This window comes from Symphalangus syndactylus, chromosome 16 (assembly GCF_028878055.3).
Source record: "Symphalangus syndactylus isolate Jambi chromosome 16, NHGRI_mSymSyn1-v2.1_pri, whole genome shotgun sequence".
Lineage (NCBI taxonomy): Eukaryota > Metazoa > Chordata > Mammalia > Primates > Hylobatidae > Symphalangus > Symphalangus syndactylus.
Window position 1 is genome coordinate 70,473,986 of NC_072438.2, and position 15,614 is coordinate 70,489,599.

The 15,614-nt window shown below is 41.7% G+C and overlaps 1 protein-coding gene and 1 non-coding gene across 4 annotated transcripts in view; both read left to right on the forward strand.

Moving 5' to 3' along the window:
• Positions 1-93: 93 nt before the first annotated feature.
• The window catches only part of ADAMTS12 (ADAM metallopeptidase with thrombospondin type 1 motif 12), a 367,651-nt gene continuing 352,130 nt past the window's right edge, over positions 94-15,614 (forward strand). For 2 of the 3 annotated variants that reach the window (XM_055246206.1, XM_055246207.1), the window contains exon 1: positions 11,353-11,614. In XM_055246206.1, coding sequence (XP_055102181.1) covers positions 11,488-11,614 — 127 coding nt within the window. In that variant the 5' untranslated portion in view covers positions 11,353-11,487. Of the gene's footprint in view, positions 286-11,352; positions 11,615-15,614 lie in introns of those variants that run through there. The other variant, XM_063619890.1, reaches the window with a different exon arrangement.
• LOC129465120 (U6 spliceosomal RNA) lies at positions 15,197-15,303 on the forward strand. Its single transcript, XR_008651890.1, has one exon. It is a non-coding gene; the product is annotated as a U6 spliceosomal RNA (small nuclear RNA).

The window sequence follows — 15,614 nt, forward strand, 5'->3', positions numbered from 1 at the left end:
ACCCACCCTAGTAACTGAAGACAAAGGGTATATACTCTTGGGAGTTCTAGGGCCCCGCCTGCCACTGTTCCCTCTCCACACTACTACAGCTGATGTTTTCTGGAAAGCACCACCTCCTGGCAGGAGGCAACCAGCACAAAAATAGTGGATTAAACAACCAAAACTAAGTACCCTCATGGAGTCCATTTCACTCGCCCGCCACCTCCACCGGAACAGGTGCTTGTATTCACGGTTGAGAGACCCACAAATGGTTCATGACACAGGACTCTGCAGACAACAATGTATGTGTAAGTCTGTTTTTGTTTGAATTACTTTGGCTTTTGTGTGTCTGAGAAAAAGTATTTCATCTTAGAGTCTGAATGTTTTTTTTTTACTCATTATAGAATTTTAGCTTTTTTTTTTTCTTTTAATACCTCAGAGCTGTTGCTCCACTGTTTTCTGGCTTGCAACGTTTTAAGTGAAAAGTTTCCTTCATTCTTTTTTTTTGTTCTACATGTAATATGTCTTATTTTTCTGGCTGCTTTTAAGATTTTCCATTTATCACTGATTTTGAGCAATTGGATTGTGATGCTCTTTGCAGTAGTTTTCTTTGTTTCTTGTGCATGAGATTCATTAAACTTCTTGGATATGTGGGTTTATAGCCTTCTTCAATTTTTGAAAAATTTTGACCATTATTTCTCCAAATAGTCTTTGTTCCCCCTTAACCCTTTTGTGGACCTCATATTACATACAAATTAGGCTTCTTGGAGTTGTTCCATAGCTCCTTGATGCAGTTTTTTTGTCAGTCTTTTTCCTTGTGTATTTCACTTTGGGTAGTTTCTATGTCTTCAAATTCACTAATATTTTCTTCTGCAGTGTCTAATCAACTATTAATACCAGTGTAATATTAAGCAGTGCAGTTTTCATCTCAGATTTTGTTTTCTTCATCCCTAGAAGTTTGGAATTAGGTCTTTTTCATATCTCTCATGTTTTTCCTCAACATGCTCTTCTACTTTCTTAAACTTACAGAATATAATTGTTACAACTCTAAAAATATCTTTATCTACTAATGCTTATCATTGTCATTTCTGGGCCTGTTTCTGTTGATTGGCTTTTCTCCTTATTTTGAACTGTATTTTTTCTGCCTTTTATGCCTGGCAATTATTTTTATTGAATGACACACAGTAAATTTTACCTTGTTGGATGCTGGATATTTAAAAAATTTATTTAAATATTCTTGCACTTGGTTCTTGCACTTCGGGTCACATTTCAATTACTTATAACGTTTAGTCCTTTGAAGATTTGTTTTGTAAAATGTGAGACCAGAGCAACTTTTATTCCAGGTCTAATTTTGCCTCATTACTGAAGCAATATTCTGATGCCTGTGTATTACAAGGTTTTTTCCAGTTTGGCTGGTGGGACAACAAATTATTTCTGGCCCTATATAATCACTGGCATTATTCCACCTGAAACTTTCTAGTGTTTCCTTTTTTTTCCCTCCTGTCTCAGGTAGTTGCTGCACATGCAGAGGGTGAACAATGCTCAGTTAAAGGCTTGAAGGGAACCCTCTAGATGTTTCTGAAACTCTTTCTGTATGTAGCTCTCTCCTCTCTGGGCAAGTCCTTCCTTTTCTTCAGTCTCCTGTGCAAACTCCTAGCCACTTTGGCCTCCTTCAGTTCTTAGCTGATTCCTCAATTCAGAGATACCATTGAGCTGTTTGGGACTCTACCTTTCCCTCCCAGCACTACAACCTGGAAAGTCTCTCTAGAAAGTAAGCTGCTTAATTGTTGGTCTCACATCACTTGTTTGCCTTTTCTCAGGAATTATTGCCCCATGCTGCTTGTTGCCCAATGTCTGAAACATGTTGTTTTATGTATTTTACCCATTGTTTTTTGCTTGGTTGAGTTGAGAGGGCAAATTGCATCCCTATTACTCCATTAAGATTAAAAGCAGAAATCGCTTTTTTTAATATCCTGTTTATGCAAGTTTGGGGATTGTCTCTACAATATCTCAGTCAAGCCAGATGTCTTAAACATTCTAGTTAAGAAACATCTGGTACTTATCAGAGATAAAGATAGTTGAAATATTTTTCAGTTGCTCATTTGTAGCATAAACTTTTGATTATATATTACTTCACCATTCTCTGGGTTCATATTCTTTTTTTAAATTTTTAAATTTTTTTTAGTAGAGACAAGGTCTTACTATGTTGTCCAGGCTGGTCTCAAATTCCTGAGTGCAGGTGAACCTCCTGCCTTGGCCTTCCAAAGTGTTGAGATTACAGGCATGAGCCACCACACCCAGCCCATATTCTTTTAAAAAATATTTGTTTGTTTGTTTATTTATTTATTTATTTATCTATATTTTGAGACAGGATCTTACTCTGTTGCCCAGGCTGAAGTGTAGTGGTGTGATCATGGCTCACTGCAGCTTCAACTTCCCCAGGCTCAAGTCATCCTCTGATCTCAGCCTCCTGAGTAGCTGGGACTACAGGAGTGAGCCTGTAGTGAGCCTGGCTAATTTTGTATTTTTTTGTAGAAATGGGGTTTTGCTATGTTGCCCAGGCTGGTTTCAAATTCCTGGGCTTAAGTGATCTGCCCACCTTGGCCTCTCAAAGTGCTGGGATTACAGGTGTGGCCCATTTTACCTGGCCTCTTTTTTCTAGGGTATAAAAGTAACACATAAGAATAATCGATAATGAAATATTTTGAAGTAAATTATAGATATTGTACCCTTTCCCCCAAAACAACTGCTAATGCATGTGATATTGGGTCTCAGTGGCCACATCCTTACCAGCAGAGCCCCAGCCATTGGCTCCTTTTTCTCATCTATACTCTTAGATGCTGGAGCCAGAACCACACGTAGAAATGACAGAGAGGGCTTGTCCAGAACAGTGCAAAAGCTCCTGAGCAGCAGCCGTGCCTCACCTTCTGTGGAGGTGTCTGTTATAACAAGTGGCCTTTGGGTCAATATTCACAAACCTCTTCTTGCTTAAGTGACTGATGATTTAAATAGATACTTTTGCTTTGAGAAAATCTGCAAAGTAGTTTATTCCTGAAGGCAAAGAGAGGAGAGAATAGTCTAACACTAACTCCAGAATCTGTTTCCCCAGGTCAGGTGGGAGTTCGGCGAGGAAACCAACTCTTTTTAATAGGGAGACATTTCTGTGGGCATCAAAGCCCAGATCCTTCCCCAGAATGTTCCCCACTAGTTCATCCTCCCACACACCCATACTCTAATCAAGTATTTATTCACCAGGCTCATCTTTGAGGGAAATGCATAAATGAATAAAACATATTCTCTGAAAAAAAAAACCATATTCTCTGTACCTACCATTTATAATCAAGTAGAAAATCAATCATCAGCATCTAATGAACTCGAATCTCACTGTATGAAATGCAGCTCAGTTGCCTGCTTTCTAATTCGCTACTTGGTGGCATCACTCCTTTTTGTGAGCTCTTCACAGACTTCCCTCTGCCTTACATAGTAACCTGTGTATTCAATCAACATAACCAGTGTACCTGATTTTCTCACACTGGCTTTCAAAGACTCCATCAGGCTATTCAGAGCTATATCACCACTCTTGTCTTCAAAAGCTGAATCACAACACCTTAATCTGATTCTGGCTACTGCTTTACTCTAGGAAATAGTAGCTAAATCAGTACATCCCTTTGATCTTGGAGGCCTCCAAAGAGACTTGGTGCAGATTTCAGGTGAGAGCAAAACAAGTAACTCACAGAATGTCAAGTGTTATCTGTAACACACAGAGGGACTATAAAGTAACAAAGCCCTCCCTGCCCCACCCCTGGCAAGATGGGCATCATTTTTAGAGCATGGCAGAGATGGATAAAGGCATTAGCAGAGGCAGGAATGCCTGAGAGCACAGAGTCTGCATTTCTGTGCTCCAAAGAATCAAAGTGCTGTAAATGCTCATCTTGTGGCTGTGGAGATAACCTACACTTCTCTCTAGCAGTGTGGTCAAGCTGTATTGAGACTTAACAAAACCATAGGAAATCTTTAATCTTAATCTAGGGTTAACTTCAAAGCTGATTTTTTGTTAATGTGTATCTTTTAAAGTCACCTTTTTTTTTTTTTTTTTTTTTTTTCTGAGAAAAGTTCTCGCTCTATTTCTCAGGCTAGAGTGTAGTGGTGCGATCATGGCTCACTTCAGCCTCTAACTCCCAGGCTCAAGAAATTCTCCCACCTCAGCCTCCTGAGTAGTTGGGACTACGGGCATGCACAACCATGCCCAGCTATTTTTTTTTTTTTTGGTAGAGAAGGGGTCTCCCTGTGTTGCCTAGCCTTGTCTTGAACTCCTGGGCTTAAGTGATCCTTCTGCTTCAGCCTCCCAAAGTGTTGGAATGACAGATGTGAGTCACTGCATCTGGCCCCAAATCATTTTATCTTGAGGAGAAATATGTACTGTCCATCGACATGCAGTTGTTGGAGCACTTGGGGTCCTTGCTTCCTCAACTCCAGGGAAAGATCTTTAACATGAATAGTGGTATGCATGCATCTGCTTGCTTCTAGGCTAGGTGTCCTTGACCATGTTTTCCCTCCATAATTTTTCTAATGGTCAATAGATATTTAGTGAGGAGGTGAATGAATAGACCCATTGTGGTATATCTACACAATAGAATTCAACTCAGAAATAAAAAGGACCAATGTATTGGCACACAATATCCACAGATCTCAAGTGAGTATGCCAAGTTAAAGAAGGCAGACAAAAGTGAGTCAATACTGTAGGCTCTACATAAAATTGTAGAAAATGCAAACCCATCTACAGTAACAGACAACAGAACAGTAGCTATCTGTGGTTGGTGGTGCTGCAAGTAGACATGGGAGAATGGGATTACAAAGGGGCAGGAGAAAGTTTCTGGTACATATATGTCAAAATTTACTGTGATGATTATTTAACAGTTATATTCATCTCAATATTTATAAAAGTATGCACTTTAAATATGTTCGGCTTATCCTATGTTAAATTATACTTCAATGAAGCTGAAAAAAAAAAAGACTGGGTACTAGTATGATACAGTTATTCACTGATAACAACTTGGTCAACAATGGACTGCATATATGACTGGTCTCCTTAGATTATAATGGAGCTACTCTATAACGGTGTGCCACATTCTATCTTTTATACTGTATTTTAACTGTACTTTTTCTATACTTAGGTATGTTCGGATACATAAATACTTCCCATTGTGTTACAATTGCTTACAGTATTCAGTATAGTAACATGCTATATAGGTTTGTAGACTAAGAGTCATAGTTCATATCATGTATCCCAGGTGTGCAGTAGACTATACCATCTAGGTTTCTATAAGTTGTTAGGTGACTTCATCATTGTCAGTGATGAAAATAACTTACAGACACATTTTACATAGAGCATCTCCATTAAGTGACGCGTGACTGTATATTGTTACTGCTACCTGAACTAATCTCATTTACTAACTTCAAACTTTCTTGAGGGCACAGCTGATGTCTTCCTCTCAGTGATCCCAGGAGGATACCAAAGAGCAGTGAAAAATAGAGGCAGTGGCCCTCTCAGATCACAGTAGGACTCCCTGACCCTCATCTGGTCTCCCGCTCTGAGTAGGAGAGGCACACTCCAGGCTCTCTTAGGCTTCTGGTTGAACTCAGTGAGTTAAGAGAACATAAAGAATGGGGTAAACTAGGACTGTGGACGTTCCTTGGTACTCTCATCTCTTCCTGACAACACTCTCCGTGAGGGAATTTCTAATCTGGACAGATTTCAAGGACGTTGATCACACTGCATTTATTGGTATATGGAGTTATTTTTCTTGACTGATAAGACTCAGTCTTTGGTGTCACTCTTCCATTTTTGTCTTTCATGCAGCTTAGTAGGAAGAGCCGGGACTCCTTTCCAGCTCTTACTCCAGTTTGAGCTATTGAATAATGGCTCCTTTCTCACTTGATTTCAAAGATAACATGCTGTCTTTGGTCTCTTCTTATCTCATTGCTCACTCCTTGGTCTTTACTGATTTCTCTTTATTTCCTATAATTCTAAATATTGCAGTACCTCAGAGTTTAGTCCCCACGTCTACTTTCTTGTCTACTGAATTCACTCACAGGTACTCTCATCCGTGTAACTACTATGACTTCCAAATGGATACTTCCAACCTGGACTTCTATGTGAAACTCAGTCTTGTATATCCAACAATCTACTTGACATTTCCATTTGGATATCTAAGAGACATCTAAACATGTCTCAAACCTCCCATCTTCCCCATCTTAATTACTGGCAATGCTAAACCTTTTAGTCATGTGTGATTTCTTGCTTTCTCTTGTGCCACACATCCAAATAATCAGAAAGTCCTGTTGGTTCTACCTCTAGAATAAATCCAGAATCTGATTAATTCTCCCTGTCTTTTGCTACCACCTTATCTAATCCACCATTTTCTCTTACTTGGGTTAATCCAACAACTTCCTAACTGCTCTCTGTGCATCTGCCTTTACCTTTCTGCAGTCATTCTCAACCCAGCACCCAAAGAGATCTTTTAACTCCTAAGTCAGTTCTTGTCACTCCTCTATTCAGAATCTCCAGTGCTTCTTAACTTCCTCAGGGCAAAATTCAGAGTTCTCACTATGGTCTCTAAGAACATACACAACCTCCCTACTTCTACCATCATTCTACCCTTGCCCACACACTCCAGCCACGCCAAACTCCTTGCTTTTCTTGGGCTCTCTAAGCATGTTTCTACTTATTCCCAATGGAAGGTCTTTTCTATTACTGTTTTCTCAGCCTGGGATATTCTTCTCCTAGATATCTATTTTGCTCAGGTTCTTACTTGCTTCAGGTTGCTGCTAATATCATCTTATTAGAGAGACCACTCTTGACCCCCTCATATAAAATTGTAACCCACTCCCCTCAATCACTCCATTCTCCTTAGCCTGCTTATTGTTATCCATTGCATTTATCACTATAGCACATATTCTATATTTACTTCTTTATTTTCTATCTACCTCCCACAAGCTCACACTAGAGTGTATGCATGCATGTATGAGAAAAGAGACTCTATTTCATTCATTCCTCCATTCCCAGTGCCTAGACATAGTAGACAGTCAATAATATTTGTTGAATAAATAGAGTGTTTTCTTTTTGCTAAATGGGTAGTACTGAAATTGTCCCAGATACATTTCATCCTTAATTTCTTCCTCTCCATGGGAAAAAATGGGCACACTATTCTTCAACTCAGATTTAATCTTTAAGGTTGAATGAAAGAAAAGGGATAGTGTCCATGTGGTTCAGGACCAACATAAGACCAGTATGATAATGGTAAGAGCTACAGCTGTCAGCTTGGACACTTTTGCCTAGTTGCACCAAAAACTACCATACATGGGCATTTAGTTGGCTAAGTTCCAGAATATAATAGATAAATGTGTCATTAAAGGCTTCCCTACTTTCCAAAAAATTCTACAGCATCTCTACCAAGCTTTCAATTGTTATAAAGAATGAGAACAGACTAAGACATTTGATAGTTTAATAAAATTTAGAAACAATCTCAAACTTACAGCGAAGTTGGAAGTGGAGTTATAAAAAAGAGACTTTTGTGGTCTCAGTAACTTATAGAATTCTTGCGAGATCTGGTTGCAGAAGGATTTAAAAGAAAATAATACATGTGGCAACAATATTTAAATATGATATTCAAAGTCACTACTTTTTGAGTTTCAGGTGGAGTTAAGGTCTAACTACACTTGAAAACGTCAGATGAGGATTTTTCTCCCTTCTACCCTTTGACCTGCTTGGGAGAAACACCTTAAAAACTGTAACGTTCAACACAATGATTATTGTTAGGAGATGATGGCTGTGGTGTTTAGGCAGAATTAACAGATGTAAAGTCTCTTTTTGTGGCATATTCATTTGTGATTCTTAGGGCCAACTCAGGGTTTTTTGGGCCACTGTCAATTTATTTTTTGTCTTTCCAATGCTAATGACAGCTCTGAAAGATGCATTAAGCTAATCTTCCTTGAACTTCAGCCATCCCTTGTGATCCTAAGAGTTTATTAGGAAAGTATGAACATTTTTAATGCCTTATTTGCTAATGACACAGAGGGAGCTCTTTGTGAGGTATCTTAGATCTTGGGTCACAAATTGCATTTTTACATGGAAAATACTATAATGAGCTAAACTACCACCCAAGGCATTCTGATGATGTCTATACGTCAGTATTCTAATCCTCTTCACTCTTTGTGGATGAGGACATTACTAGGGGCCTGAAATAAAACAGACCTATATTTGAATTGACTTAGTGGTTTTGCTACATCCCTTAACTTCTCTGAACTTTACTGCTTCATCCTGGTTTTACTTTCACAGCCACTTAATCCTAGGCAAGTTACTTAACCTTTCAGTGTCTGTTTCCTCATCTATAAAATGAAGATACTAATGGTATCCACATAATAAGTTTTTTATGAAGTTTAAGTCAAGCAATGCCCATACAGTCTTTAGCACAGAGCCAAGCGTATAGTCAGCGTGTAATAAATGCTTGCTATTCTTAGCTATCATTCAACTCTGGAATCTTACATGGTTTTGTAGTGTTTCCTCAAGGGCAGCATGTTTGTATAAGCTCAGAGGTAGTTTGGATACTATGCAGTGATTCACAGTTCTGCTATCTACAGTGGGCAGGAAAGGTAGTTGGCTTTTTTATTGCTAGCAACCTTGGTCACCAAGGGGATTTGTTACCTTTTCTCATTAAGCAGAAGCAAATTTGAGGAGGATTAAGTCTCTCTATGCTGAGGTAACTCCAAGCTTTGGAGAGATTTTGTAAATTCTGGAAAGAGTAGGAGGAACGTTAGAATAGTAGCAGAATGTATATTTGTGCTAAGCCATGTTGAGAACTTGCTAAAGTTGGAGACCTGAATTGATAGTTGCACAATTAGATGCAATTATGTGAGTTTTTTCAACAGCACTTGGAAAGAGAGAGCAGAGAAAATCAGCAGCTAGGGTAAAACAGAGTTAGATTTTGATGAGGAAGATATGAGATGTTGAATGTACTGGTTTAAGGAGGTGGATCAAAGGGTATGACTGGGCAGAAAAGGTGGTGAGCCCAGAGAGATGCTGATTATTAGAAAACCAAAGATGGGGAGATCAAGGGACTAGAAGTTCCTACTAGGCTGAAGATCCAAGGTACTGGGTATAAAGGTTTGGAAGGGCTGGCAGAATACAAAGTGTTGGTGGGATTTTATAATTTTAATATTTCAGTCTTGGTTGACTTATGGATAATAGATATTCTTGGTTACGGTCTTGAGAGTAGATGGGAGAAAGAATAAGGGAAATGCCATTAGAGTTGAAGAGGCTAAACTGTGAAGCCAGAGTGTTTAGTGCATCATCCCTGATATTGGTGGAACTCAGCAGTTCTCCAGAGTTCTTCAGGTTTCTGCCTGAGAGACAAATCTCTTCTCTAGGACCTGTGAGCTAGGAGTGATCTTGCCCTTTGGACAAGATCTTGCTTGCTATTAAAAGGAGCAGCAGGAGAAAAAAAGGTGGAAGAAGAAGAGTAACAGGAAGAGTACAAGGAGGAGAGAGAAACAAGGAAAGGGTGAAGGGAAGCAAAGAAGGGGAAGAGGAAGAAAGGAAAAGAAACAAAAAGAATTCTAGCCCAAAGTTGTTCTTCAATGCCCTTGCAAATGCAGGTCATCAAGCCTGTGTTATATGAATGTCTTTTAACTCCAGTTGTGATCCTGCTGCCTAATGTTTATGTAACAGAAAAACGGCTCAGAGTAGTTCTTTTACTTGCTTGTGACAACAAAACATGTTCTGTTGCATGCAAAGGGGATTTAAGGTTGCAGATGGAATTAAGGTTGCTAATCAGCTGATTAGGAGAGTATCTTGGATAACCAGGATGAGTCTAATGTAATCGCAAGGGTCCTTATAAGTGGAAAAGGGAGGAAGAAGAGTGATGTGATGTGAGAAAGACTCAAAGGACCATTGCTAGCTTTGATGGGGGAAGAGGGCCACGAGCTGAGGAATTCAGGCAGCCTCTAGAAGCTGGAAAAGGCAAGACGACAGATTCTCCCCTAGAGTCTTCAGAAATGAATGCAGCTGTGCTAACTCCTTGATTTTTTAGCCCAGTGAGACCAGTTTCAGATCAGAACTGTCACATAAGAAATTTGAGTTGTTTCAAGCCACTGAATTTATGGTAACTTGTAACAGCAAAAATAGGAAACTAGCATATACCTCTAAAAGTCTTGGTGCCCATGTGTTCCACATCTGAGAGGACCACCTTGCTTTCGGGCCACTGAGTTTGCCTTGGAGGCTCCGTCCCTATACAAGGTTGAGTGAGCTGGTATCCCAGAACTCTTGATTAACACATGTGGTTGGCTGGCAGCCAGGGAAAAGTCAATATTGGGGGCCGAATTCTTCCTGAATGGAGTAAGGAGGCCTGTTTCAGCTCAGAGGTGAAAAATCTTGGCTGGATTAGCCCAGTAAATTCTCAAGATGCCTGGCAAGCGTCCTGGATTGTGGCATTCTCTCACCGATGTAAAAGCTTGAGCCTCTGAATGAATGGACGCCCCCTCCAGGGTAGCCAGTTCTGGGAAACTGAGGAGATACCTTAACACCTTCCTGGGCTGACTTAATTCCTGGTTTCCTTTTGAGTGAATGGAGGTGGGCTAGGAAAGATAGGGTTCTAAAAGCAGAAGAGCCGCACAGAGATCTGCAGACTCAGAGGGGCCCACAGGCATTTGCTGCAGTCACCTCATTGCACAGATGAGGGGGCTTGTCTGAGGTCACATTAGCAGATTAGCGCAGCCCATTTCCCTTTGTGTGACTTGGCAAAGAGAAAAATCGCCTATTAGTTTTTCCAGTGGAAGAGAATCCCAGAGCGGCCCGAGTGGGTGAGGAGTCTTGACAGAGCGATGTTGGGAAAAGTTCAAAAACTTGGAGGAGAACAGCAGGGGAGGGGGCAGCGCTGAGAACGGAAGGATGGAGGGAGTGGGGCCCCGCTCTGCCTCAACTCTGTTCTCATCATTTTGAGCTTGTATTTAAGCATGCTGGGGGGCTGGCCTGGGGGCCTCTTATTCACAGCTTCCTCCAGTGCCTCCCAGGGCGGCTCTCCCGGGTCTCCCCTATTTGGCCTGCTCGGCCAGCTGGGCCCGGCGTTCGGGGCGGGGCCGGAGGAGCGCGGGGGTGGGAGTCCCTGAGGAAGATGCACCGAGCCGGCTGCGAGGCCGCGGGGCAAGCGGGAGGCGGAGGGGTGGGGACCGGGGTGGGCTGCGCCATCCCGTTCTGGCCCATTCCACACCCCGCCGAAGGCGGACACTGTCAGCTGAATCACTCCCCTTTCAGGAGGAGGGAGGGGAAAAAGGTGTCTAGCTCCTTTCTGCTTAAAAAAGCACAGGGAGATCGCAGGCAGCTTTGCAGTCGCTGCCTTCTGGCGCCTGGACCATGCACCCCTCCATCTTCCTGCTGGGCCACAGGCGAGCACTTGATTTCTGGAGCTGAGGGCTAAAACTTTTTTGACTTTTCTTCTCCCCAACATCTGAATCATGCCATGTGCCCGGAGGAGCTGGCTTGCAAACCTTTCCGTGGTGGCTCAGCTCCTTAACTTTGGGGCGCTTTGCTATGGGAGACAGCCTCAGCCAGGCCCGGTTCGCTTCCCGGACTGGAGGCAAGGTTAGTGACTCTTCTTTATTTCTTTTTAAAACAGTGGTGGTAAGACATGCAGGAACTTTGTTGCTCCCCTTTCGCTTCCCCCACCCGGCAGAACTGAACTCTGCAAAGGCATTTGGCTGCGTTGTAAGGAAATCTGGGCTGGGGGCTCAGGAGCCTAGGCTTTCTCAGAATTCAGTGCTTAAGGTGATGAGTCCTTCATTCTTATAGAAAGGTGAGTACCTCACACTCTCTTTTACAGGGATGACACTGCGGTCTTTGAAAGACCCAAGAGGTAGCTGGTAACTTTTTCTCTTTTGTCTCCTCTTTGAATGCTATACTGGTTTGATCCTCTAGTTTTCAGAGTCTATACATGGAAAATTATTTTTTTTTAAGTGCTAACTGGCTACTGGCAGTCATTGCAGTGTTTCTAGTTAGTTTTAAACCTCTGGTCGGGAAAGGGGAAATGTGATTCTTCCCCCCTACTGAGCAGGCTTGGCTGTGTTTTGGTTTCCTGGAAAGATTTAGGGTTGTGTTTTTAAAAGAATAGTCCTTTTGGGGGAACTATACCTCCGTAAGGGCTCACTTTTTCCTGTCCTGTCTCATTGACCACAGCTGGCTGCTTCTCTTTATGAATTTCTGAACTCATGTTATTGTAGAAAGCGTTGGAAGCGTTCTGGTGGACAATTTGTTGTTGTTGTTTTTATTCTTTTAAGCCTAACAGTCAGCAGTTTATTGGACTTGGAAGGGTCAGAGGCACTTTCATGTTTGGTGGGGGGTTCATTGTACCTCTGGGGGTAAACAGTCCTAGCAGCAGCAATGGCCCGCTTGGCACTCTGTGTCAGCCCATCCGATCACTGGCAATAGCCTTCCAGGGTGCAGGTACCAGTGTTGCTGTCCCTGCTGTACAGATGAGGATGCTGCAGCTTGGAGAGCTTATGAGGCCAGCTAATGTAGAGCAGGGTTTTGAGCCCAGATAGTCTGACTCTTAGAATCATGCAGCACTGTCCTGTAGCAATAATAGGGACACACACACACACACACGCATATGCACACACACGCATGCATACGCACATAGAGCACTGGGTTAGCATGCACTAAGTCCTGTGTTTGCTGACTGTGCTGAAGCCTCAGGAAGTGTCCTCCATGGCTTTCTAACATCCCTTTAATTCCCAAGGCCACTCGATGGATAAACATCACCAGCCTGTCCTTGTTTAGGATTTCTAAGCAGGGTTTTCTGCCCATGTTGTAAAATTCAAATATTGCTGGACAACTCATCTGCTGTGGCTTCAAGACGTATCAGAAGCAAGTCCCTCTCTTTGCTTTACTTGGAAAGCTGGAGCCAGCAAACACTGGGGTTAGATGTCAGTCAGCCAGCACTCACTTGTGTAAACGGTCCAGATATGATCTCCCACCCCCAAGTTTAAAATAGCAGGGCTTGTTGTTCTTTGAAAAACAGTTCCTTTGTGAAAAGTCTCCCTTCTGGGGCAGCACAAACAAAGCCTGCAAGCACTTCCCAGGGCATTTGGAGATGATTTCGTTCAAAGACACACATTCTCCGGGGTTGGTTTTCAGCTCTGCTCCACATCTTCTTTGTAAGGGAATTCAGCTTGGTGTGAAGCAGACACCACTGGGCCATGGTTTTTGCTCTCTGGAAAGTGAGATATGATTATTTTCCCTAGTCACCTCTATCTAGAGCTATGTGCTGAGAGTATCCACTGTTCAAAAAAACCTATAAAGTGCTCCAAGCTTATTGGCGATGTATATATTTATTTAGGTTTAAAAATAATTTAAGGTTTTTTTTCTTTTTTTTTTTTTTTTGAGACTGAGTCTTGCTCTGTCTCTCAGGCTGTAGTGCAGTGGTGCGATCTCAGCTCACTGCAACCTCTGCCTCCTGTTTTCAAGTGATTCTCCTGCCTCAGCCACCTGAGTAGCTGGGATTACAGACGTGTGCCACCATGCCCGGCTAATTTTTGTATTTTTAGTACAGATGAGGTTTCACCATGTTGGCCAGGCTGTCTCCAACTCCCGACCTCAGGTGATCTGCCCACCTTGGCCTCTTAAAGTGCTAGGATTACAGGTGTGAGCTACTGTACCCAGCCAATAATTTCAGTTTTTAAAAGCATTGCATCAACCACAATCAATTCCCTAGTGGATTTACAAATAATCCACATTTGGTGCAAAGGAGAAATTTCTAAGCAGACTTACATTTAGAATTAAGAAGGAGAATCAGAAAGAGGGAGGAAGGGATGGATGAGGGCAAACCAGTACAGAATGAAATTCTAAGGCTATCTGGGATTAGGATGGCCTGGGTTTTTCCCTCCAAATGACCTACCTACAGCCTCACAAATAACCAATCTCCTTAGACTTCCATTTCCACTTTGGTAGCATTTTTGAATGCATTCAAATCCTGAACGTTTAAACTTGCAAATTACTTCAGAGATCATCTCACCCATTCTTATTTTTGAAATATTTAATTTTTTTTTTTAATAGAGATGAGGTCGAGCTATGTTGTCCAGACTGATCTTGAACTCCTGGCCTTAAGCAATTCTCCCACTTCAGCCTCCCCAAATACTGCGATTACAGGAATGAACCACCATGCCTGGCCCCCATTTTTACTTTTATGGATAAGGAATGGGTGGTCTAGGGCATCAGTTAGTCAACATATATGATCGAGCACCTAATAAATGCCCCTTCACCAGGAGGGTAAAGGGAATTGCACAGGGTTCCACGGTTGGAGACAGATTCAGGCACTACATAACCTTTTAGGTTCCTTCTAGTTCTAAGAGTTGGGCTAAGTCAGGATTTTAGTCGTTGGAAGGAGTATGGAGATAAATCCAGTCCTTTCTGGGACTAGAAACATAGAAACAGGCTATTTGACTAACTGCCCAGTATTCTTTCCACATTGCTCAGTTGTGATATAGGAATGTGCTGTGACTTACACAGGATTTCTTGGTTCACAACCAAGTATCAGAACAACGGGAAATATTAATCTTGCACACAACATACTGCCTGTCTTCTACAGCCAATCTTATCCCCTTAGGTTTGTTTACCCCATGCTATTTACAAAGCGCCAGTCTGTTCCATAACCTCTTTTGCTCCTGACATCTCTGTGAAATCAACAGGACAGGCACTTTATTCCATATTAGAGATGAACTCCAGGCTTGTGCAAGAAACAGAGGGAACGTTGCAGTGTTTTCAGATAAAAGTTTTAATTATTTATGTATTCTATTAAAAAAATTCTGCAAGGAGGAAAGGATTTTAGCTATTAATGTAAGAAGAGAGTTCACAGATTTGATATTTTGTGTTGATTATAATAATCTATATAGTTAGCACATTAGTTTTCATAAAGTTTATGAGCAAATCCAACCTTCTGTGGCATACTTTACAATTTTGAGGCGACCAACACAGTTCTTCACAGCATTCCAACATGTGTAAATTTCTATAATAAAAATAGCATTGCGAGGTTACAGTTATCGTACATGGAAGATAATTATGAAAATAAACCTCTATTACAGGAATTTCATAATCTTTTTTTTTTTTTAGAAAGGGATCTGAGAAATTCAATTCTAAGATAGAAATAAATATGAAGAATAAGTACAGATAATGCTCGCTTTGGAAGCACATATACTAACACTGGACCGATACAGAGAAGATTAGCATGGCCCCTGCTCAAGGATGACATGCAAATCTGTGAAGCGTTCCATTAAAAAGAAGAAAGAATGGGCTGGCACAGTGGCTTATGCCTGTAATCCCAGTACTTTGGGAGGCCGAGGCGGGTGGATAACCTGAGGTCAGGAATTCGAGACCAGCCTGGCCAACACAGTGAAACCCCATCTTTACTAAAAATACAAAAATCAGCCAGGTGTGCTGGTGCACGCCTGTAGTCCCAACTACTCAAGAGGCTGAGGCAGGAAAATCTCTTTAACCCTGGAGGCGGAGGTTGCAGTGGGCCGCCAAGATCGTGCCAGCCTGGGCAACAGAGCAGGACTCTGTCTCAAAAAACAGAAAAAATGAATAACTA